Source organism: Aphelocoma coerulescens, chromosome 1 (assembly GCF_041296385.1).
Source record: "Aphelocoma coerulescens isolate FSJ_1873_10779 chromosome 1, UR_Acoe_1.0, whole genome shotgun sequence".
NCBI lineage: Eukaryota > Metazoa > Chordata > Aves > Passeriformes > Corvidae > Aphelocoma > Aphelocoma coerulescens.
In genome coordinates this window covers 26,854,609-26,878,809 of record NC_091013.1, presented here as the reverse complement: position 1 = coordinate 26,878,809, position 24,201 = coordinate 26,854,609, and the positions used below count along the sequence as shown (strand labels likewise).

Below are 24,201 nucleotides of genomic sequence, written 5' to 3'. Positions count from 1 at the left end.
AACCCTGCAGACTTTCCCAGGTGTTTTAGTCAGAGAAATTTGGTGATGTACACGTTTACTTCACCTGATCCTATCAAGTTCCTTATTAAGCAGAGGAGAATGAGTTGAAGTGAGTGTGATCATATTGAGATGTAAATTAGTTTTCCAACAAATGGTGCTACTTAGTATTTCTTTGCTCTGCAATAGGTGAAGGAGACAGCAATAGATAGCTGTGACACACAAAACTAAGCCCAAATGTAAACAAATGGACATGGATTTCCATGAAGCCTGTCATGATGTGACTGAAGCAGGATCATGTTATTGGGCTGTACATCTCCAGCACTCTGGGGAATGGCTGGATGGTGACCAGCCCCTTCCAGCCTCCAGCTCTGCACAGGGGATGCAGTCATATCCAGTCACTGACTTAACCAGACACAGAACTGCACCCCAGATTGTAAAATGTGTTTTACTTGGGTGAGTGCAATGACTCTGTGCCTTGGTGTTCTCCTACTGAAGACACCTAGAAAGGAGGGAGGGGCGACACCTGTCTCTGTGCTTGAGATTGAGCACACACTGTCCCCTGACACAGTACCTTGCCTCAGACAAGCTGTGTCTACCCCCAGCAGTGGGGGGCTGTGGCTGCACAGCTGCACTGCAGTTATAAGGTGTAAGACTGTACAAGTGCCATCTGAACACTTCCTAATGATCACATTAAAGCAGGACAGAGATAAGTCCAGCTCCTGGGAAATTACAGAATCACAGAATCATCTAGGTTGGAAAAGACCTTCAGGATCATCCAGTCCAACCACCAACCTTAAATCACCTCTACACCATATCCCTAAGTGACACATCCAGATGCCTCTTGAACACTTCCAGAAATGGTGACTCCACCGTCTTCCTGGGAAACTTCCTCCAATGCTTAACCACTCTCTCAGCATCCAATCTGAACCTCCCCTGGCTCAACTTAAGGCCATTTCTTCTCAAACTTTCAAGTGGAACATAGCAGAAGAGACTGACCTTCCCCTCACTATGACCTCCTTTCAAATAAATAACCTCCCAACCCCAGTTCCCTCAGCCACTCCAGGACAGGTCCAAAATTTCTATAAGTGGCAGTGGTTTTCCAGGGCTCAACCACTGAATTTTCTGGAGCAGGGAATCTAAATAGGAATTTGCTCCCCTCCTCTTTTAAGCAGCTCCCATGGAAAGACTCCCTGGGCCTATGCTAATCAGAGACAGTCAAACCAGGTGTCATCCAGACCAGCTACAGGGTAAATCCAAGAAAAAGCAGGCCACTTCGGCATCATGCAGGGTCTATATAGCACAAAACATCAATCCTACAATCCAAAGCATTTATCCATGCTCACACTGCACACTTCAGTTGTTTATACCAATAGATGTCTCTTGTCTTATGCAATACATGTGTGACTCTGAAACCCACATTTGGTTTAAAGCTCTCTTCAATAACAGTAAAATATAAAACAGTTTATAACTTTATGCTCCAAGTGATCTAAAGCCTAGTTATTCTGAGGTATTTGCTAACAGAAATTCAAGTAGGGTTCCACTGATGCCAGTGTGGTTATGCTGCCCCTCAATGAACAAAAGCAGAAAGATGAGCAGGCCCATGGTATTTCATAGCAGAGAGAGGCTAAAATACCATCACATTTGCTGTATTATTTAGCATACTACATCTGACCTCTAATGTCTATTAACACGTATGACTACTTATTTCCTGATGATTTTGGAAATCAAAGCTCAATTAAAAGCTAGGGTTTAGACTGATTTTCAGGTATTCTATCACAAAAGATAGAACAGCAAACAACACATTTCTAACATATAAACTGGAATACTCAAATCCCATCGGGTCTTCTGGTGCTCATCACTGTCTGTGCCCACAAAGCCTTTGTGCAATAGGAAACAAATGCTGGTAGTGGTTGAAATGCCTTCCTTTTCTAAGCAGATATACCTTTTAGCATGCCTTTCATTACATCATTTTATATCACCTCTCTATTTGGAATCTCCACCAAGAACAATCAAAACCCTAATATACTGCTAAATATAAACCAAAAGAAAATACTTTCCTGCTAGAAATGACATAAATAATCAAAATTGAAAGATTACAAAAATCTGTGTACTTACTATGTGTCGTGCTGCGAACACTCCATCAACTATTGCACAACAGAAGGCTGCCACCACACCAAAGCTGATAAACACGATGGAGGCCACCAACTGAGAAGAGAATAACAGATGGAGCAATGTTTTCAGTATAATTCTTTATGTAAAACAATTACACTAGTTTTTCTAGTATTCTGAAATGATGGTTTCCGCTGCTGTAATTCACTTTAGATCAGTGTGTCAGGATGACAGTCATGCACTAGTAAAAAGGCAGAAATTCTTGATGCTGAGTTGACAGACCACCAAGCCTACTAGAAAAAGTTTAAATCTTTCAAGAGAAAATTAGGTCAGCTGCAAGAGTTAATAAATTCAAAGGTGATTTCTTCCAAATCAACTTATTTAATTTCTTCCAAATCAACTTATTTAATAAAACAGCAGAGCTTTGCCATAGGGACATGGCAAAAAGTCATGTTCCCGTTGGATCACATAAATCTTTAGAGCTTTACTATGTGGTATTATTTCACATCAACAGATAAAGACATCCTTAGTAAGTTAATAACTAGCCTATGAACTATCCAACATCTTTTGTCATCCCGAATAGCTTATGCCACAAAAAATCAGAGATTCACAGGACTGGTACCTGTGGAAGGGCTGGGGTGTGCTGCCTTGGTCCCTGCCCTTGTTGGGGTTTCCAGCCTCAGAGTGGGCACAGCAGAGCACAGCAGAGCTCAGTGAGTGTCCCAGCTGCAGCACAGACAGCACACCGTCTTCATTAGCCTACTAGCCATAGCTTCAGACCTTGTTCTACCTCCCAGACTGCTTCATTCATTAAGCACTATTAATTCTCTCTCAGCAGGATTGTTGATGGTGCAGTGCTTGAGCACAGCTCTGGCACAAGCAGTGTGGTGGTATGGAGGGCTCGGGGTGAAAGGCTGTGCACTTTGGGCATGCTGAGGCTCCTGCTCGCTGTGCTGCAGCTCTGACAGCAACTGCAGGGCTAGAACAATCCCAGACACGGCAAGTTCCCTGCCCAATTCACTCTGGAGAGTGCAACAGGACTTAGAAAGAACATGGAATGCATCTCCACCAGGGACCAGTCGGAGTGCTGTTGGCACACGCTTCTGAGATGACACTGGATTTTGAGGTCCCGCCTGAAGGGTGCAGTGCTGTGAGCCAGGTGAGATCAAGTCCTGAAAGACCAACTCTACACTTGGCAAGGTGATCCCCTGGGCTGGTTAGCCCCAATGCCATCAGAAGAGGAAGAGATGCTGTCAATCCTTCATCTCCCAGAGTAGAGGGTTTTGTGACATTGAGGACTCTGCACCCTGAGTTTGGATGAGAGGGTTCCTGCAGGGTATAAGGTGAACCTAACATGCACTCTCTGGCTATGCTTTTAATGTAATGTCTCTGGCATTTCTCAGGCAAAGTCACAAGAGGAACCCTTTGAAACACCCTATACAATAGGTTCATTTTAATTTACAACAGTATTAAGTTATAGTTAATAACAGCAACAGATTAAAAGATTTTCTTAAAAACTGACAGGACAGCATCTTTTATTGCTAGAGCACATGGAAAAGGGATTCAGTTAATAATGTGGAATGTTTTTGTTATTTACTAGTCACTAAGTGCTCCTTCACAACATGTACTCCTGAAATGCCCAGGTACAAATTATCAAAATTACATCCATACAGTTCATATATCCTTTTGCCTATACAAAATCCAGATCTGCATTACCAAGATCCCATTTTCACAAATTTGTAAGGCATCACTAACTCACTCGAAAAATGGACTCTAGCTTGAGCTAGGTTAAGCACAGTACAATGTCAGTAGAGCTTCCAGGGGATGCAGCTTTGGTGATTTTCTCAAAAAAATTTATATTGGACAAATAAAAAACTACAGCCATATAAGCCCACAGCTTGGACACATAGGTCAAAGCAACATCCCGTACTCGGAGGTAAGAGCTCTTGGTGAATTGGCAAAAAAACAAGCAACTTAAAAGCAGAAGGATCACAATGGTTTCTGACACATTCCTTTCATCTCTCCTTAGCTCATGTCTCATGCAATCAGAGGCAAATCAGCACTGCCATAGGGATTGCTGTGGAATTGGAATCCTCAGCATGGGAAGAAAAGGGGCACACAAACGTGGCTGAGGCTGATGATACCGTCAGATCTTGGGAACCGGCTGCATTCCCCCTGCAGCCAGCTCCATCTGGCTGAAACCCTAGGAAAGCACTGCTGGCTGCCTCACCCTTCAACCTCTGCTAGCCTGTGGCTCTCCAGTGTGGAAGGTCATGTCTCATGAATTTGGTTGTCTAAAGATCTTGGCATGCAATTCATCAGATCTAGGAGGCTGTGGACTCCTATCACTGCAGAGCAGTGGGCTGTGCTGCCCTGTGGCAGCTGCATTTGCTACAGATCCTGATCTCTTTATTTGAAAAAGCAGCAGTGTTTAAAAGTTCTGATTAAGCCATTATTGTCTGATACCTCTATCTTGTTTTTCAAGTCATAGCAGTCAATCAACTAATTAGTGGGCTAAGCCAGGTGTTTCCAAATTGCCTGAGCTCAAGATGAACTTACTGGAAGCTGACCTCAAGGTGGCTTTTCATTTCACACATGAACAATTTATTGATGATCTACAATCCCCAAACCAACATTTTCCACTCATGGAGATAGCTTAAATCACCTAATGAGTGTGCTGGCCTTTCAGTTTCACCATATAGCCTTAGGGGACCACATATAAAGGTGCAGTAAATCACAGTATAGACAGGAGCTATGGAGTTGGCTTTGCACTCCTCTGTCATGTTGGAGATCACCTACCCTTCCAAGGAGTTGTGTGCAAGTCAAAGGTTTACAGCCAGAGCCTGCTGATCTTATCCATGCCTACTAGCAACTACTTCAGTGAGCCATCCCTTTAGAATCAATACCATTTCTTGACTGAAGTCATACTTACTATGATGCCAAAGTGGCAGAATGTGACACTGAGAGCTTTTTATGACTTAAATTGCCTAAGATATATTTGAATGATAAAAGAAGTAATAATACAAGAACAACACAAAAAAACCCTCCTTCAAATAAAATTACAGATTTATATTCTCTCTTAAAACTCTCATTGCTTATTAAGAATGTGAGAAACACAAAAAACTGAGCACAAAATTAATTACTTCTGAAAATTGCCAAGACAACTAAATGAAGAGCTGTTGTAAATTCAAAAGCTAATTTTCCTGAGTAGTAGGGGATTGCTGGAGACAGTCTAGGACTGTCTAGAAAGAAAAGCAACAGAGTTCATTTAAAGATAGAGAATGCTTGTTGACATGTAAAAGAAATAGCACTTTAAAAAAAATAAATACTGATCCACCACATCATCTTACATCCATTTTCAACAGCATTATGTTTTGTCAGGACAACTATTCATTGTTTATAGCAATATATTTGAACAGCTATTCAATAAACAGTTTTGCTCTTGCTGTTCCACTGGTGTGCAGCCAGGCTTCTCTATAGCTATTGCCACCAGAACATGTTTGCACCTGGTTCTTGTATAGAGTACAGTAATTTGGTTATTTACAAGGGAGCCATAAAACCATTTATTAAACACTGAAAACTCTGTGTTTTTAGTGTGGGCCTAACAATCAAACCCAAAAGGCAGTTGTTTAACAGAGGGTTTTAGCAAAAGGGAGAGCAAAATAGCACATGGAATGAGGGACTTCTGTAACCACTATTAACTGAAGAGCTGTAATCTATCTTCAGCAGTATCACAGAGATATGAAAACGCTTAAAAATGCAAAACTAGTGAAAGACTGGACTGCTAGATTCTTGCATGCTGCCTTCTTTCAGAAAAGGCATGCGTTTTTTTTCAGAATTCACCTGTCTTGGACAACCTCCTGTCCTTCAGCAGGCATACAACACCACTGCCTGCACTGTCACCCTCCTGTCCAAGCAAGACTAGTGAAGGCAGCAGGGGGTACACAGTAGCCACGGATGCTAGTCACAGACTCTTGTTCAGCTGCCAGAAATGCACCTGGCACAGAGAGCTGGCAACCAAGTCTTCCACAACAATTCCCATTTTTGGAGATAAGAGCTGGCCACAGACCAGACCCAAGAGGTAGTTTGATGAGGCCACCCCAGCTGCAGCCACACTCTCATGCACACACTGCACACAAACACTGCCCCTCAGGTCCCCAGGCATGCTGTGTGCTGAATGACATGCTGCTGGTGACAGGTCCCTGCTGTGTGACATGCAGAGAGACCTGCAGCCAACATCTGCCAGCAGACCCAAAGAAAACCACACTGCTCTGCAGCATGAGCACATGCTGGCCACAGGCTGGCACCTCTCTGGCTGTTTCCAACATCCCTGAGGAATACTTCTGGGAGCTAGCTAGACTCTCAGTTCCGGCACATCCCTGGTTTCCTCGTGATTCTAATTTAGCCCGTACCTATCCTCAGTCAAAATGTCTCAGATAATGACAGTCATTTCTAGCACCAGATATTGTGTGAGAGGCCTCACTCTCTCAATTTAGACCAAGCAGATCAGAGACTGAAAAATGCATGGGTTTTTGTTTTCAAAATCACCTTGGTACTGGATGCAAGTTACATTACATCTAACAGACTCACTTTGCTCATGCTAAATGGCTACTTCTGCACTTCACAGCCCCTAATGTCTCCAAGCATTGTGCTGTTCATCAAGCCTCTCTGGGATTCTTTTCCAGGGAGAGAAGGAATCAGAATTACCCTGATCAATGTAAATTGAGAAACACCGTCACTCAATATTTTTTGCTCTAGAAAGTTAAGTCTTTGCAAAATGCTGTGTAAATGTTATGCCACAGGTTTGTAAAGTCCTTTTTTATTCCCACACAGGTTCAAGTGTTTGGAAAATAAATGCATGGTGCAGTTTGTTGTAGGCTGCCCCTAACATTACATTCCCCAAATTACAGTTTAATTCTGTATTTTTAATTTTAATTCTGTAATTTTTACTGGTTCGATTTCCCCATGTCCCCAAGATCAGAATTTAATATAGGCTTAAATAAGTCTGCTGCACTTTTTCAATGGGGATGATGATGTAAGAGTAGAAGTTTACAAAAACTCCTATCACAAATCCAAAACAGAGAATGATTTTCCACCCTGGTGCAACCAGGGAACTGGAAAAACTGATCTCAGCCAGGAGCTGCATCTGTTACCATGGTACCTCAGCGAGTCTGTAGATTAATAGCCCACAAAATTAAGACAATTAAACTCATTGCACTGCACTGTATTTCAGATGCTGCTGTCAACTAAGCACTGCCTGTCTTGTGAAATAGGTCTGTATGTAAGTACTTCAATTGTGAGTTAATTTTCTCTAATTTGGAATGCCCTGTCCTGTGTGGCCCCTTCTCACACAACAGCACAACACAACAGTTTTCCCTTCCCTTGGGACAGATGTTTTGCTGTTGTCATGAAAGTGAAACATGGGCAAGACTCCTACAGTTTTCACAACTGAGCTAATTAGGAGGTTTCTCACTACACCAGGTAATGTGCTCCACAATTTATGGCCTGACAACATACTCTTTCCAAAGGTTGGTTCTTAAATAATGGCATGGCTGTAATTGAGGCTCTGCTGGGGAGTTGTCACACCACAGGAGATAGGATTACACCGTGTTTGTTATTCATTAACACCAACTGCAGTCATAGCCATGCACTAGGTACAATGACAAGAATTCCTAACGGTGAAAGACTTTCATGACTGCACAAACTGTGCAGTCCAGTTCCTAAGGGAACCCTACGAAAAAGCTGGAGAGGGACTTTTCATAAGGTAGTGAGAGGACAAGGGGGAATGGCTTCAAACTAAAAGAGGGAAGCCTTAGATTAGGTATTAGGAAGAAATTCCTTACTGTAAAGGTGGTGAAGCACTGGAACAGGTTTCCCAGAGAACCTGTGGATGCCACATCCCTGGAACTGTCCAAGGCCAGGTTGGATGGGGTTTGAGCAACCTGGCCTAGCAGAAGATATCCCTGTCCATGACAGGGGGGTTAGAACTAGGTTATCTTCTCTTTAAGGTCCTTCCCAACCTAAACCATCCTGTGATTCTAGGATTCTGTGTTGTCAGGTGTTTAGATTCTAAAGTCTCATTCTTAGATCAAGTGACCAAGTAAGAAAACTACAGCCTTTTCACTGTTGAACTCAGCAAGTCCAGTCATATGCTGTTCAGTATTACTAGCAAAAACAAAGATCTTTGATTCAGATTTTCTTCCTTCCCTCTGTTATTAATAGCATCTCAGGGCAGAGACTTGAGCCTGTGTGATTGCTCACAGTCAACTCAAAGGGCATCTTCTCCAGTCCTTAGTTTGGTTCCCTGCTGTCCAGCCCTCTCTCCTGCTCTGTCCCAAAGGGCTGGATCCCTGCATCCCAGCTCCTGTGCTTACCCAAACACACAGAAAGCCAATGAAACTCACTCCATAGGCAGAAACTACTTATTCCCTCAAATGAGTTAAATCAGAAGACTGTAGAGAGAGATGAGCACTAGACTCAGTGCAAACGAGAAGGTGACACCATGCAGCCATGACAGAAGGGAAGGAGGCAGAAGTGCTGACAGCAACTAATAGATTGTTTCACCTGTTCCATGTAATTTACAGTCCTAGGGATTATCAAAGTAAAAGCTAGGTTTTAGCTGCAATGAATAAATCATAAAGACTGGGGTTATTTTGTTGTTTGTGGTAAAGGAGACTTTTGTTTTACTGCCTGTGAAGAAGTCTGCTGTTTCCCAGTATCGTGTCAGGGATAATTAGGAAAAATACCAACAGGAAAAGGCCAGTTGGTGTAACACAGGCAGGAGAGAAGTCCCATGAGAAATTTAAGCAACCTCACATGCATAAAAAGGTTGAATTAATTAGATAAACAAAGGGGAAAGAATACAGAAACCACATGAGAGTTATAAATTATTATGCCAAAGAGAAAAAACAAGATTAAAATCCCCTTTCAAAATTAAGGTAGAATTTTCGCTTGGAAAATTTATCTTTTTTTCTTGCCTCACATCCTTCCTGAAGGGCAAAATTATGAAAGTCAGGATTTGCAACACCTTTTGTTACACCTTAGGTACTCACAGTTAATTTTTATCATATGTAGGCATCAGTAAAAAGTAGGCACACTGCTTTCTCTTCTTCTCTTCCAGTGGTATTGCTGCTCAGCTTTTGTAGATAATTCATCATATAGGCTACACAGAAAGGCAAGGGGCTGCACAAGTGTCCAAGAATGGGAAATGTGCAGCAGGGTGACTTCATGGTCCTAGCTCTGCCCCAGCCCAAGAAGGTTTATGCAGAACAGTTGAGTAAGAAAAGAAAGGGAGCACAGGTTCTGAGTGCGCTTACTCCAGCTCCTAAAGGTACACACACAGACATCTTTAGGGCAGGGACTACTTCTTCACTGGTCAGATGAATAGACTGCTTGAGTTGCTGGGAACTTTACTTGTGCCATTTGCTGTGACAGTTTGTTATGGAGATGGGGGAATTCAGCATCTGACCACATGGACACATGCCCGGGGTTGTGTGATGGCTGTGCTGGGCCCCATGACTGGAGGTGGCTCACATAGCCATGTTTGCTTGCTATTTCCCTTTAGGGCATGAAAGCCCAGAGTTCCAAACTGTCCCCTAGTACCCTTGATGTTAAGCTCCTCACAAGGCCTCCCCAGCCATTCACCACCATCCTCCTTCCCTGCTCCCTGTCAGATGGCAGCAGCTGTGCCGTCCTCACAGCTGATGAGTACAGCAGATTAAGTCCTCTGCAACTCCAGTTACCTGGAAGAGTAGCATGGAAACATTTTGCATTAACATTGTACTGTTCAAATAAAAGGTTGCAGGCTAACTCTAACAGTTCCCTGGTCTAGGTCTCCCTGTTGTTTCCACCCTCTAGAAATGTTTTCTTGAGTATTAATCCTTAACTTAGACCAATGCATTTCCTTTACTCTTTCTAACCTGATAAAACATAAGAAGATACCGTTTATGTGAAAAAAAGTTATATGAAATAAAAACAAAGTTTCCCATATTTTTATTTTCAAGAATTAAATCAATAGCCATTATGAAACAGGAAACAAAATTACTGGGAAAGGTTACCTGATTAATACATTCTTTCTTCTCTCATAATCTAATATCAGCTACAAAACCAGACTTAGAATAGCTACAAAATGATTTCAAATTGTTTTACAAGCAAATCTTTACTAGAATGACCAATCTACTGAATAAAAACCCTATATCAAGCAGTTTCTGTGCACTTAAGACTTTGAAACTGGAGTCACCATTACACTGCAATCAGAGAATGAATATGATATATGTGTAAATGAACACATATTAAATTCAAGATAATTCGTTCACTGATGAGTAAAATGCTTGTCTTGATTCACTTAAAATGCCACCACTGATAATGCACTATCAGGTCTCCTGGGATTTTGGTAGAATCTGAGACTTCACTGGAGTCCAACAGATATTATTAAAACAATTTTTTTTTTTTTAAATGAGACTGAACTGTACTTGTTTTACATTTTCTAAGAAACAGAAGGAAACCTAAATTTTTTTTTTCCTGGTGCAGGGTTAGTTTTATTACCAACCACTGCTCTTTTAAGCCTCCACAAGATCTAAGAACCCCAGATCATATCCCAGTAACCATTACTGCAGTTCCTGATTTTCCTTCTAGCAAGCAGCACATTTTGTCCCAAGTTTGAATTGATCCAACTTCCCTAGTGGCTGACCTTCTCTACTTCAAGGAGGTGCAGTACATATGCTCTGCTCTACTTTTCTTCCATCCCATTAAATTAGACTGTATGATCAACCCCCTTCCCTCTGTTTCAGACTCTTACTGCTATGTAGGGGAGCACTGGGGCTTCTCATGGCAGTTCAGTGTAGTGTGCTTTTCCAGATAGTGCTGTTCTCTGGCCACCTTTATACAGAAAAGAGTAATCACCTGGATCTCACAGCTGAAGAAATGCTAATGGTTTTGGAAGCAGCTTAATCAAGTCCTAGTCCAGTAGGCACTTCAAACTGGTATGAATTCCCCTTTGCAAACATCAGCAAAAGCACTTAGATAAGAACAGTTAAAAATGATTACACATTTAAGGACATAAAATTTAGTCTAGAAGAAAAAACTAAACACAGTATTAAAAGGAAAGGGAGCAAAAGTGAAATAAATTTAGATTCACTGATAACAGTGCTGACATTATCAGAATTAATCACATACTTCCTTTCATGGATGGTCTTTTATTGCTTAAACCGGAACAAGGTCACTTCATGACTTAAAACAGCTGTTCAGAGCAGTATGAGAACAACAAGCCAAAAATACATAGGATACCATGTGTCATAAAAGTTTATGCTTCCTGGTAAAAAATGGTGGAATTGACATAGATCAAGACTGTTAGAGCTGACTCTTTTAGCAGCAAGAACTGTTTTTACACCAAAGTCTCTGTTTTTACAAATCCTCTTTCACTACACAGTGACTGCATTGGTTTCTCAAGATACACACACACTCTTCATCAGAAATGCACAAATTACAAGTTTTCATGTAGTGAAATTCTACCTACAGGGCTGGAAGATTGTGTCTGTCCATCAGGGATGCTCAGCTGTTTAATTTGAGCTAATTCTTCAACAAGAGGCTCAACAACTGCCTGTCCTTTTCACAGGGCACATCCCACCTCACCTTCTTCACCATGCACACACCAGAACTCATCCCAGGTTCCTTACTGAGACTTTCTATCCCATGCTCCTGCTTCCTCCGAAGAGTAATTGACATCTTTATTGCTCCACGAACACATTTCATGGGTCATAAGGTTTACTTTTGTTTTCAACTGGGTGACAGCAACGCTTTCATTACATAAACAGCACAAGAAAACAAACTGGCAGTTAAAAAGTGCCCTATTATACATTTAATCCTGTGTGCTGTTCCCAAGCACAGATCTGAAAGGAACCACATCCCAAAAGACTGCCACTTAAGATAGAGAACTTAAACTGAGTTGGTGTTTTGAGTCTCTGACTCAAAAGAATGGTGACAGTCTTTAAAGACTGCAGTACTGAAAATAAGCTATGGTGATGGTAATATGTATTTTCATTCATATATCATTTCTGTTTCTATAGAATTTAAGCTTCCAGAAGCAAACTAAAGTAGTTCTGGTTGCTGAGGAAGCTCCCCAAATAGAACCCAAAGTATGTCTTTCAAAATTTTTTCCTTTGTAATCAATAATCCATTTCTTTCTTCCAATGGTAACAGTGAAAACGTGGTCATTTCTATCTGAGACTGAGCTAATCCTATGTTTTGTCACAAGGTGAGAAACCTGAGGTGGGTAAGACCTGGGACTGGTACAACCAGTGGACCAGCATGGGGTTGTGTGGGAGAGAAAGAACTACAGTGCTAGGCTGCAGGTGGAGGTACTTGGTGGCATCTCTCAAGGTATGTCAGACACAGCCCTAATAATGGAGCACAAAGATTCTACAGACCTGACTGTGCTTCCCATTACAGCTTTGCCAGCTGAAACAACCTGGCACACACATCTATGAAGACTGTAAAAAGCATTATGCCCAATAAAGACAAAATGTCAGTGGCACAGTGGCATAGACTTCTTTGTTATTATCACAGGTGTTTGCCAGGACATGTCAGCTGTAAATACATACATGTACATACGTGAGCATATATTACAGATCATGTATTATGTGGTTATAATGTCATAGTACATTTCTATATTATAATATTTACATATAAATAAATATTTGCATGTCTAGCTGATGAATCTGTGCTGGTAAAATCTGAAAGCATACACCTGTAGATGTGTAATATGAAATGCCAATCCATAAGGAACTGGATCAAGGAAGAGCTAAAACATCTCCCACACCTCCTTTGGTAATTCGCACAGTGAAAGCATCTGTTTTTGAGTCCCTGAACTTCAAAATTCTCAAACACTGTTGGGAAATTTATGCTATCTATCTTCAGGCATTTAACTCACTGACAACACTTAGATGATGGTTCCACACCACAGAAAGTTGATATAACAGATTATTCCTAGCAAAAGGGACAAGTCTTGTTCCCTCCTTTCACAGATTCCTCTCTACCCTTACCCATGCAGCCCCACCAGTTAACTTTTGCTGTCTGATGCTCACTTGTCTGTGAACTTTGTTACTCACTTAACGAGTGGAGAATATTTTTAGCCAGGGCAGGGAAGAGGAGAAGGAGTCAGCAAGATAGAGGAAGGAGCAAAGGAGGGAAGAGAAAAGATCTCTTTGTGTCAGTGGGTATTTACATTTATTATAAATTGGAAATCACCACATTAAATGCACGAGGTCAAAGAACTGCATAAAGAAATCCAAAGTATTTTACTCAGTCTTTATTAATGGAATATATAACATTAATAACAGCAAAATGTCTCTCATAATATTATAGTGACGAAAATAAATTAGAAACAACTTTCCCACTTATTTACGTTTTCCTTGCCCATGGAACTTCTCCTTTTAATTTCCCTTGTCTTTATTTTGGATGGTGCTTTCATACCCACAGATATATCACCTATCTTCCTCCTCTGCAGCTGAAATAACTGAGCCTTCAAAACATCTCCAGTTATTCATTTTGCTTCTATTCCTGTTTTTGATGAATATTCTCCTGCATTACAAGGAATAACACAGATGTCCCAGACCTACCATGGATAGAACACATTCCAAATCCTTCCCAAAAAGGATTAAAAAGAGGTCTCAAAGAACACATTCCAAATCCTTCCCAAAAAGGATTAAAAAGAGGTCTCAAAACTGATCCCTGCAAAATAAGGCAGCTAATACCCAAAACTACACCATGCTTATGGGCCCTCTATGCATAGGCTGCTCTGCTCTAAACTCAAAACCAGGCAGAATTATAGTATGATATCTTTTGCAATATCCTCAGTATTATAGAAGTATAATTGTCACTTAACACAGGATTTTTCTTACCACACTTCAGCTAACTAAAACTCCAGAATCTAGTTTAAGCCACCCTTAAAGGCCTCTTCCAGAACGTAAGGCGAGAACAAGATGCCTCTGAAGAGCACCTCATTATAGTCTTGAAGAGCTAGTCATGAGAGAGCAGGAAGATGTTCTCAAAGAATAAGCTGCTTGAACTTAACAGCTAATAAGATGCTGTTATATTTTGAAAAAAATGCAGACACCTAAAGAAGAGCCTCTCGAGCTCATGCAAGTGTCAGTGTCAACCTATTCTGATTATCTTTATATAAATCTTGTCTGTTTCTGAAATGCGTAGTTAGATCACACTGCAAAACCTAGCACACATTTATGACTGAAAAGGTATTAGTGGGTCTTTTCAGTTTCAATCATTTTAAAGACACTAAACAAGAGAAGGATGATTACTAATTTCTTCCATCATTAATGTTTTTACCTCAGCATTAATTGTTTTTCTTGGAACTGTGTGAAATATGAGCATACAGAAAATCAACACTGATAGAAAGAAGTGCTGCTAACTTTGTCAGAAGCATGAGTTTAGGAGAGAAATAATACCTTGGTAATTACAAAGATTGCCTTTACGTTTTCTGCATTTCCCCTGCAACACACTAAAGGCTTCTTCCATTTATTTGCACAGAAACATCAAAGATAGTCTCAGGGGATCTACAGAATTTCAGTGGTCTTTCTTTATTAGAACAAGCTGCTTTAATTATCCTAATATGAGATATGAAATCAATCAGTAATTAGTATATCTTTGATCAAAATATGCACTAGAGCCAGTTTCTTCCAGAATGTTTGATTTGCAAACAGCAAATGAAACAGAACGTGTTTGAAAACAGCAAATTAGGTGTAAATATAGCAGTATTTTTGGGGGGGTGCATGCACTAATAACCATTACCTTTACATAAAATGCCCAGTGGGCATTTTCTGATGGACATAATCTATATACAAGATAAACTGGTTTTGAAAAAACTTGAAGAGGTTTGGCTCTTCTGAAAGCTGACTCACACATGTAACTGCTTCAAAAAATCCTCTGTTCTGAAACAGATGTAAAGTCTGGTGTCAATAAAATAATCAGAGATAATATTGAAATACTACCTCACACAATGTCAATGCACGACAGGGATGCATGCATTGTCAGGGAAGTCTATCATCTGAAAACAGAAGAGAAAATTATTGCTTTGTTTCTTCAACTTCAGCTGTAGTGTCTTTTCAACACTTCATTTGAAATCTAACTCTTGTTGACAGAGATTGAGAAGCAAGCGTATTAAGGGACCTAAACTTAGCATCCCTTGAGAAGCCTGAATAAATAGCTTTGCCTTTTCTGTCTATGTGCAGACCTCCACATTTTAACCTTCCTCATGTTTTCAAATTCTGCTTTTGTTAGAGGTGATGCCTCCATCTCTCTGAACAAGTCAAGGACCAGTCTGAGCACTAGGTTTATATGTGAGTATATCCTAGATGTCATACATGATATCCCTATTTGTGCTTGGTCTTTGCATATTAAGTGCTTTAATTAATTAATTTTCAGTTAAATATTTTTAAAATTGAATGTTAAAATTAACCCATCAGCCCAGGTACAAAAATCAAGTTCCATTATTAGTGTTTTCAATTGTTCAAAGTAGTTTATTAAGAGAGTTGCACCCTTCCCAGTTAAAAATTCCCCAGTTAAAAATTCCCAACTTAATGGTCCCTTTTCAAACTTCAAACCACCTGTACACCGTAAGAGTTATCTTTCCTGTGTTTACTGTATACTTTTACAAGTGTTTTAAGATGTGTTGGATGTATTTGAATACTTTTTTTAGGTGTTTTTACTTGTACTTTGGTTCCAAGGCTAGTTCCAAAAACCCCAGTTCTAACAGCCAGCAGCTACTTTTAGCCCCATAGCCATTACCCTGTAGGCAAGCTCCATGGCAACCTGAATTTTAATAAAGGCATTTTAGCACCCTTATCTCAACTAGTACCACCCCTCTGACAACGCTGAGCCATTGGTGGACGGAGATAATCTGTCAAAGGGAAAACACCAATCACTTTAAACCGAAGGGGCAGGCTGTGGGCGGGCTGTGGGCGGGCTGTGGGCAGACTAGGGCGGAGCAAAGGCACTATAAAACGAGACAGAAACACACCCTCTCTCTCTCTCTCTCTCTCCAGGCTAGCTGTGGTGGACATCAGTGGTGGGAAAGCCTTACTCCTATTAAGGCGCCTTTAGTAATTTTTTTTACTTTTGGACCAGCCAAAAGCCAGCCCAGCACTGCAAGTCCTTTTTCTCTACCTGAGATCCAGTGCTGTCTCAGCCAGAAGATCTAAAATCCCTGCGCTCCTGGGGCATACCATCTATCAAGCCATAGGATCCCAATTTTTTATATTTTTCTAATTTCTGTAATTTTTCCATTTTCCCGTTTTCAATAAATTATTTTAATTTTTTATTTAACTAAGAGTTGTCTCATTTCTCACACTAGACATGTCAGTGAGAAAATTAAATGTTTGTTAACCTGAAGAAAGCATGAGGAAGACTGAACAGTGGATGAATTTGGGTGTCAGACCTGCTGCAGACAACTGCTTCCATCCTCAGTACCAAGGTTTGTGCTAACTCACATCTCATGAGGGGTCACTCCTGCTGCAATGACCCCTCCCCATCCTCCCTGTGTCCTTTTTTCTCCCATACCTCCTCCCATGCCCTTCCTGCTACAGCTGTGCTGCTGTCGGTGGGGCTCCCACAGCCCTGGTGAGGGCTCTTGCAGGCAGCACTGTGATACTGTAAACATTCAAAACCCTGACAGCTATTCTGGTGCCCTTGAACCTCCCCACTGCATCTCCCCATCACTCTTGTAGGCACCACAGCTTCAGGGTGCTGATTTTCAGCCTTGCAAACAGTATGGTGAGGCTGGCATTGGAGAGACGTGTGAGTGGAAACTGTGAGCCAGTGCTTGGTTTATCCATTGGGTTAGCTAAAATTACATGCATGGTGTCATATCGACATTGCACATTTAGGGAGTGATCCATTTCTGGGTGCAAGCTCCTGCCACCCCCACATATTTTCTGAGGAGAAACCTGTTACATCACTCCCTCAGCACTACTTACTTACCCTCAGCTCTCAGCTCAACTCTGCTGCCATGAGCCCCCCTCACACCCAGCCTTCCCCACTTATGTATGTAATTTCAGCATCTCATTTCCTAACTGGAAATACTTTGTCCTGTAATGCGAGGAGATGGCAAGCAAGCAAACAAGTGAGGACACTTCATGTCTTACAATCAAACCCATTTGATTTGAGCAGTATCATGTTTTTCACCCATCTGGCTGGACTAAGCGTGCCTTACACACTGCTCTTCAATCCATAACCTGCTTTGCAGAGTGCAGGAGATGCAAAAAGGGACAGTGACACATTATGCTTGAAATGCCTTCTGTCTGCCAGTTAGAAACATCCAAATCAGTGCAAATCTTTAGTCAAAGGGAGATTTTGTTCTGCTGGCACCAAGCTTTGCATATCACAGCCAAGCACAAATGCTAAGAGCTGAAGTGAAATCATGCTAGTCAATGAGGCAGAGCCTGCTTCTTCAAGCAGCAGTTCCTTTGAATTAAGGGTTATACCTTGGTCAGCACAATGAACTCCCACTGCGGGCTCTGGGATGCCAAGAAGGAGGTCAAAGAAGTGCAACATTATTAATTGCATGTTTTGAGAACAAACCATTGTCCACTCTGCCTAACTGTGCTTTTGTTCTTTCTCAAACTCCATGCTCATCAGTTACTGAGTGCTGGGGTTTTACTGTACTAGTTCTGCTAATCATTATATATTTTATATTGCATTTAGCATTTCATCAACCATGAAAGAACCTGGACTTATAATTGATGGGTCACAGTGAAACAGAACTTCAAGACAAAAAGAGAAATAGATTTAAGTAGAATGGTCAATTTGAAATAGACTTTTTTCCCCTAGTGCAATTGCATCTGTATTCAGTTTCAATTTAAATAACAAATAAAAAATGAAGTATTGAGTCATTTCAGGGGTCAGATAATTGTCAGAGCTACACTGGGTTAAATTCAAATTATACTGCAGTAACTGCTCAAAGGTAGTCTAGTTAAAATAGAAGCAACTGAGTAAGCAATTTCTTTTCCTTTCCACTGCCTTTTGTCCTGCTGCAAAGTATATAATTTTTAGGTACAGGAATATAACATTTATGCTACATTTCTGTGCTTATTTAAGTCTTTACAATCTTACTGATAGCTGCAAGTTTGTTAAAGCTGCCCTAAACCCTTCCAATCAAATATACTCCGTTATGTCCCAGGGAATAACTACTGCCTTCCATTGTAAAACCTTTCAATCTCATTTCCAAACCATCAGCTCAGCCTCAGCACAGACAGTGTTAAAAGACCCACTGTGGATAGTTCCCAAGGCAAGAAGCATAATTAAACTTTCTAGTTATTCTCTTAGTCTGTTCCCCAGAAACCCAATCTTCCAACAGCCATAATCTCTAAGTGTTACAAGCAGAAAGCAGTTTTCCTTATTCCATGCTGGGAAATGCAAGCAGGCACTAAGCCCAAACATACTGGACACTAATGTCTCCTCAGTCCTTGTGTAAATGACACAACACATGGAGGAATACATACTTTAACCACTGCTTACCCACCTTACGGCTTTCTCAGACATTTTACTTTTGCTAAGGATAGAAGCACAGAAAACCATGAGGCAGAAAAGTGAAAAATCAAACAACCCTAAAATGTTATGTCTGTTAGTAAGGTAGCATGAATGCTGTGGAAGACAAAGCTATTTTCATCAACCCAGCACTGAGCCTGCAACTAGGAACCTGCTGTTCATCCTAGTCCCTGATGCAGAAATCAGGAGCAACAGTCTTAAATAAGCTGTTTTGTTAGTAGCAAAATTAATGACACCTGACCTACAGCAAATTTTTGTCTCACAGGTCATGTCCATTTGGATCCTCTACTTTAAATAGTGGTGAGTTAACATTGCAGTGTTTACCACCATAGGGGAACTAGGTCATAATTCTCTCCTCTACCCACCTGTGAATCTTCCTGAAACTTGAGGAAATTACACACATTTGAAGTCTCTACCTCCCTCCTAAATTTGCCTGAAATTGGTCAACACATTAAAAAACATGGAATAGGGAACAGAAAAAGACAAATACTACAGCTTTATAAATCTTATTTATTTGTGAAACCCAGCTATAAACAGAAGTTAAAAGCAAGGGAATACTTGCAAATACACTACTGACACAGGTAATGCAAAACAAGAGTGATGTTATGAAGGAGTGATATTATGACTACTTGTAAGTAAAGTAGTTACTTGTTAGCAAAATGCAAGCTAAACCCATCAGATCCCCCTCTGAGCTTAATACCACTCTTGATTTACACCAGTGAAAGCTCTGCATTATGAAATTAATCATATTTCATGATGCTTGGTTATAATCAGTCTACTGTGAAGTGCCCATTGGACATGCTATTATTCAACCAAGACTGCTCTTTTTCGCAAAGAGAGGAAGGAAAGTGTTAAAAATTTCTACAAATTCCTTCATCCTTCTTAGTACACCTTCCTTTACCTGGATGCCACAAGGACTTTCTATGACTTCCTCACATAAATAAAAGCAAAGGAAAGCCAAGCTAAAGCTACAAACAAATCACATGGTATCTCAGATCCTCTCTGTCATAGCCAGGGAATCTTGACAGCAAGAGCTCTGCATTTTTTCTTCTATTTAACATATATAGTTTCAGGAAACTGTTCCTGACTTAAACTTCTTGTGCAGGATGAGATCATCTGCTAGGGTGGAGCTGATTATGTAGCTTGCTGCTGCTCAGACTGGTATGTTGCTCTCTTCCCATCCTTTTCCCAGCTACATGGCCCTGGCCAGGCTCTGGCACTTAAGTGATTCTGCCCTCTATCAATTCAACTCACTAAACCAGCAGCAAAGTAAATTCAGTAAAACAAAATAAGCTGCTTCTGTTTTGCCTTGTTCAAAGGAAGTTACTGGCCCATTCAGGCTTCTCTAAAACTTCTAAGAAGTGGTGAAACAAATGACTAACATTTCGAGGCAGATGAAGCAGTTTTAAGTCAACTGGAAATCCCTGCTTTTCATGTTTAATACAGTCTGATACAAAAAGAAAAAAAAAAAATTAAAAGGGCTGTTACTTACTATTTGTCTTCTGTTTTCTACCAGGTAGATGCCAACAATCCCTAGGAAAGATCCAAAGCCAAGCTAAGGCAAAGAACAAAACCAACAGAAATGCATGAGGTCAGCTTATCTGGACAACACACCAGCACATACAGTGATATCTGAGCTAATGCACCACACAGATGGGTCAAGGGAAAAGGTGGAAGTTACTGTTGGACATAAATCACATAATGTAATGGGAAATGGCCAGGACTGCAGCTCTTTGATAGTTCAGTGCAAAATTTGTCATGTAGTAAACAGAAGTCTGTACAGACACGCTTCTACAACCTGACTACTGTTACTGTTGTCATGTACAGTTTTACAAACCGTAAAGCAAAAACTAAGTAAAGTAGGAGAAAAAAACACTTACTTTTAGTCCACATATCATCATTTTGAAAGATTGTAAAGCTTTAGGCAATTTCAGACTGTATTTCTCAATAAATGGATGTGTTCCCACCATGCAAATGACCCAAGTTCAAACCCTTACTCTTGTTTGATTTTAATGATTAGGTGCGATCACACAACCCAGAAAAACTCCTTGCTAGAATGCTAAAAGTATCAGTACAGTCAGCTCCATCACCAACAGCCACAGGAAAGAGGGGAGGAAAGGACACTGAAGTAAGGTGGCCTTAATGTTCCAGTGTTGCTTCAACATCAGGGTGGTAGGAAAAGTGTCCTCCTTATGATGGGCACGTGAAGGTTTGGAGCAGTAGAAACTCCTTGGATTCATGGTTCCAGCCCCTCTCTGTAATGAGGTCTCTGGACTGAGCTCAGAGCCTCTCCTCCAAGCACAAATTAAGTTTTTAAGGACTACATGTCCCAGCCAAGGGCTTAAGCAATGCCCGTAAATTCCTTGCTGTTACGCACAACTGCTCACAGCAGAAAGCAAATCCCCTGCAAGCACTTTACTCGCTCAGTATCACAAGAGGAATCCATCACTCACTTTCAAGAAAGCGAATGTAGGGAAAGGAGATTTGCTCTTGAGTGCTTTGGGAAAATTTATGTGAAAGGGAGGCACAAGAACTAAAAGCAGAGACTTTGAAAGAGTGGGCAAGTGCACCCATGCTAACAGCTAAATAGAGATACTTGGAACCATGAGCAAGGACACTCTGTTCAGGGGACAGCAACTTTGTAAATTAAGATAACTACATCAAAATGACATCTGGTTCCAAACCCCATTTTTCATTCCAACAGGAACAATCCATAAAGCCTCATTTATGGCTGATGTAGGGAACACAAAATGAGTAATATCCATGAGAATAAAAAAATGACCAAAGACAGAAGAATAACAATTAAATCAGAAGGAGCAGAACAATAGAGATCATGATGAAAGCCACAGCATTACTGAGATTGTTTTAGGGTCATATGAGCTAGGTTTTTGTCCATTTAGACAACAGGCTATTTGGGAACTCTGGGAGGCCAGGTCAGTGTGGTGCTGGGACAACTGGACCCTGTTGAAAGAGTATAAAACTAGCAAACAAAAATAATACAGTAATTAGTCACAGAGAAGTGACATTAAGTATTTAAGTATAAATATTTATAAGGAAATGAGGCTGAAGCAGTTCCAACTCTGTCTTTGCAGACCGTTCCAAAAAGACAGTCCAAACAGATGATCAAGCAGTAATCTACTAAATGCAGACACCTTCCAAAGTGTAACATTATATTAACTCATCTACACACGGAAATAGTTTATGTTCAATTACTTTGGATGCATAAGTTCAGGAAATACCAAGCACTATAAAGACATATTCGGAAAAAATATTTTTTCAAAACAAATTACAAGCGACCACATATTCAGGGAAATCAAGGCACTTAACTCTTCTTGAAGCCAGTGGGAACTTGGCAGAAGCCAAACTGTATTATGGATCTAACCCTGAAGACCTGTTCTGCAAATACTTCTAGATACAAGCAAATCTATGCCAGTGGATAGTGTTACTCATCTTCACAGGTGTCTTCAGGCAGGGTAAATTCTGCACATTTTTTAAGACCAAAATTTCTCACCGAATGTCACTAGCGATTTCATCTCATCTACCAGCTGTGAAATTAGTATTTTACTACTGAAGTCTGTGAGAAATAGACCTTATTTTTAATTGAAATTAACACCGTCTCTCCTCATATTCTTGCTTTTCTCTGAGCCCAGCAGTTAAATATGAAGTGACAAATTCACTCCCTAGGTATAGGCATCTAAAAGTTTGGGATCAGGGTTTGCTGGTTTTCTAAGCTCCCTCTACTGTCAGCAGAGAAGAGAAGCACCTTTTGAGGGCCATTCTGTACATTCTAAAACAGGTGATGGTAAGAGGGGATTCTATCCCTCTGCTCTGGTTAGACCCCACCTAGAGTGCTGCCTTCAGTGGGACCCCCAACATAGGAAGGACATGGACCTGCTGGAGTGAGTATAGAGCAAGGCCACAAAGATGATCAGAGGGCTGGAGCACCTCTCCTACAAGGGCAGGCTGAGAGAGTTTGGGTTGTTCAGCCTGGGGAAGGCTGCAAGGCGACCTTATTACTGCTTTCCAGTTCCCAGAGGTGCCTTACAAGAAAGCATGAAGAGATAGGAAAAGAGGTAATGCTGTCAAACTGAAAGAAGGTAGGTCTAGGTTAGACATTAGGAAGAAATCGTTTACTGTGAAGGTGGTGGAACTGGAATAGGTTGCCCACAGAAGTTGTGGGTGCCCCACGCCTGGAAGTGTACAAGACCAGGTTGGATGGGGCTTTGAGAGCCTGGTCTAGTGGAAGGTGTCCCTGTCCATGGCAGGGGAGTTGAGATGACCTCTAAAGTCCCTGCCATCCCAAACCATTCTATGATTCTATGACAGTCCATCTGCCAATGCCGCACTGGAGTCAGTCATCTCTGGCAGTGAGGCAAAAACACTAGAGTGCTGTCACACACCTCTGACCAGGCTTTTGGCAAGATACCATGTAAGATTTGCATAGCACTTTTAACTCTTGCTAAATGTTTGTGATGTTTAATATCTTGATGACATTTACATTGACAATTACCCATCACTCTTTCTCAGTTACTTCAATAATCCACCATGTGTGCACAAAAAGAATTCTGAATTTTATGAAAATTATTTGGCTCCAATAATATTTTGAAAGAGAAAATTATTAATAAAAAGTTTTGTTTTCAAAGTATTCTAATAAATTCTTGCTTTTCTATCTGGTCATTAATGAAAACAAGATTTTAAAAAAATATTTTAGCAGGTGATATTTTTCAGATGAGTGAACAGACATTGTGTTATTCCTACAAGAAACTAAATGCTGAAATGACCTGTTTTGTGCACATGGGTTTATTACTTATTACACTTGTTAAAGACAGCAGTTTAAAAATGAAACTTCTTCCTAGGATGAATGCAGATAATGTGGTCTTAGAAAAGATTTCATGTCAAATTTCAGAAGAAGAGACCTTTATCAGTATCAATCTATTTTAGGTTAATGAAAGGGAAAATCATTCTTCTAAAGTCTTATTCTCGGAACTGCTTTTTGTTCTATCTTTAAAATACCGCTCCTTATAGATCATTATCCTAAAATTATCTTTCAGAAGTCCTGTTCTCAATGTAACACTAAGATGTAAGATGACTTGTTTAGGAGGAACAATTCTAACTTAAATTATTAATGGTGTATGCACAGTATTAGAAGATGCATATCCCTCTTCTCTGGGCATTTCGTTCCATAGACAGCAAGAAATAATGGTACCTTACAACATATTTTGGCACTAGTGGAGCCACACACCTAAGCAGTGTCTGACTCTAAGCACGTGAGTTTCTTTCTTCACCTTGCACCCTCTACCTCCCCTTGGCTGATTCAGCCCTTCTCTATTTGCTGCCCATATTCCTCGTATTTAAAACTCAGCCCAGGAATTTAAATTACTTTTTTTTACTCCAAGCATTTCCACACTTTTGGATACAACCAATCCCTCCTCCTGAGATCAGAAAGGGCCTGGGGGCTGAACCAGCAAGGAGTTGGCAGGGCTACTCCTCCCCAGAAGTCACAGAGGCACCACAGGGGAAAGCAGATAGAGCTCGAAC

General features: G+C 40.7%; 1 protein-coding gene across 3 annotated transcripts in view; it reads right to left on the bottom strand.

Annotated features, from left to right (window-relative positions):
- Positions 1-24,201, bottom strand: part of TMEM255B (transmembrane protein 255B) — a 68,326-nt gene that overhangs the window by 35,157 nt on the left and 8,968 nt on the right. For 2 of the 3 annotated variants that reach the window (XM_069028941.1, XM_069028958.1), the window contains exons 3-4: positions 20,156-20,218; positions 2,116-2,205 (exon numbers count right to left, since the gene is read on the bottom strand). In XM_069028941.1, the coding sequence (XP_068885042.1) occupies positions 2,116-2,205; positions 20,156-20,218 (153 nt within the window). The remainder of the gene's footprint in view (positions 1-2,115; positions 2,206-20,155; positions 20,219-24,201) is intronic. The other variant, XM_069028948.1, reaches the window with a different exon arrangement.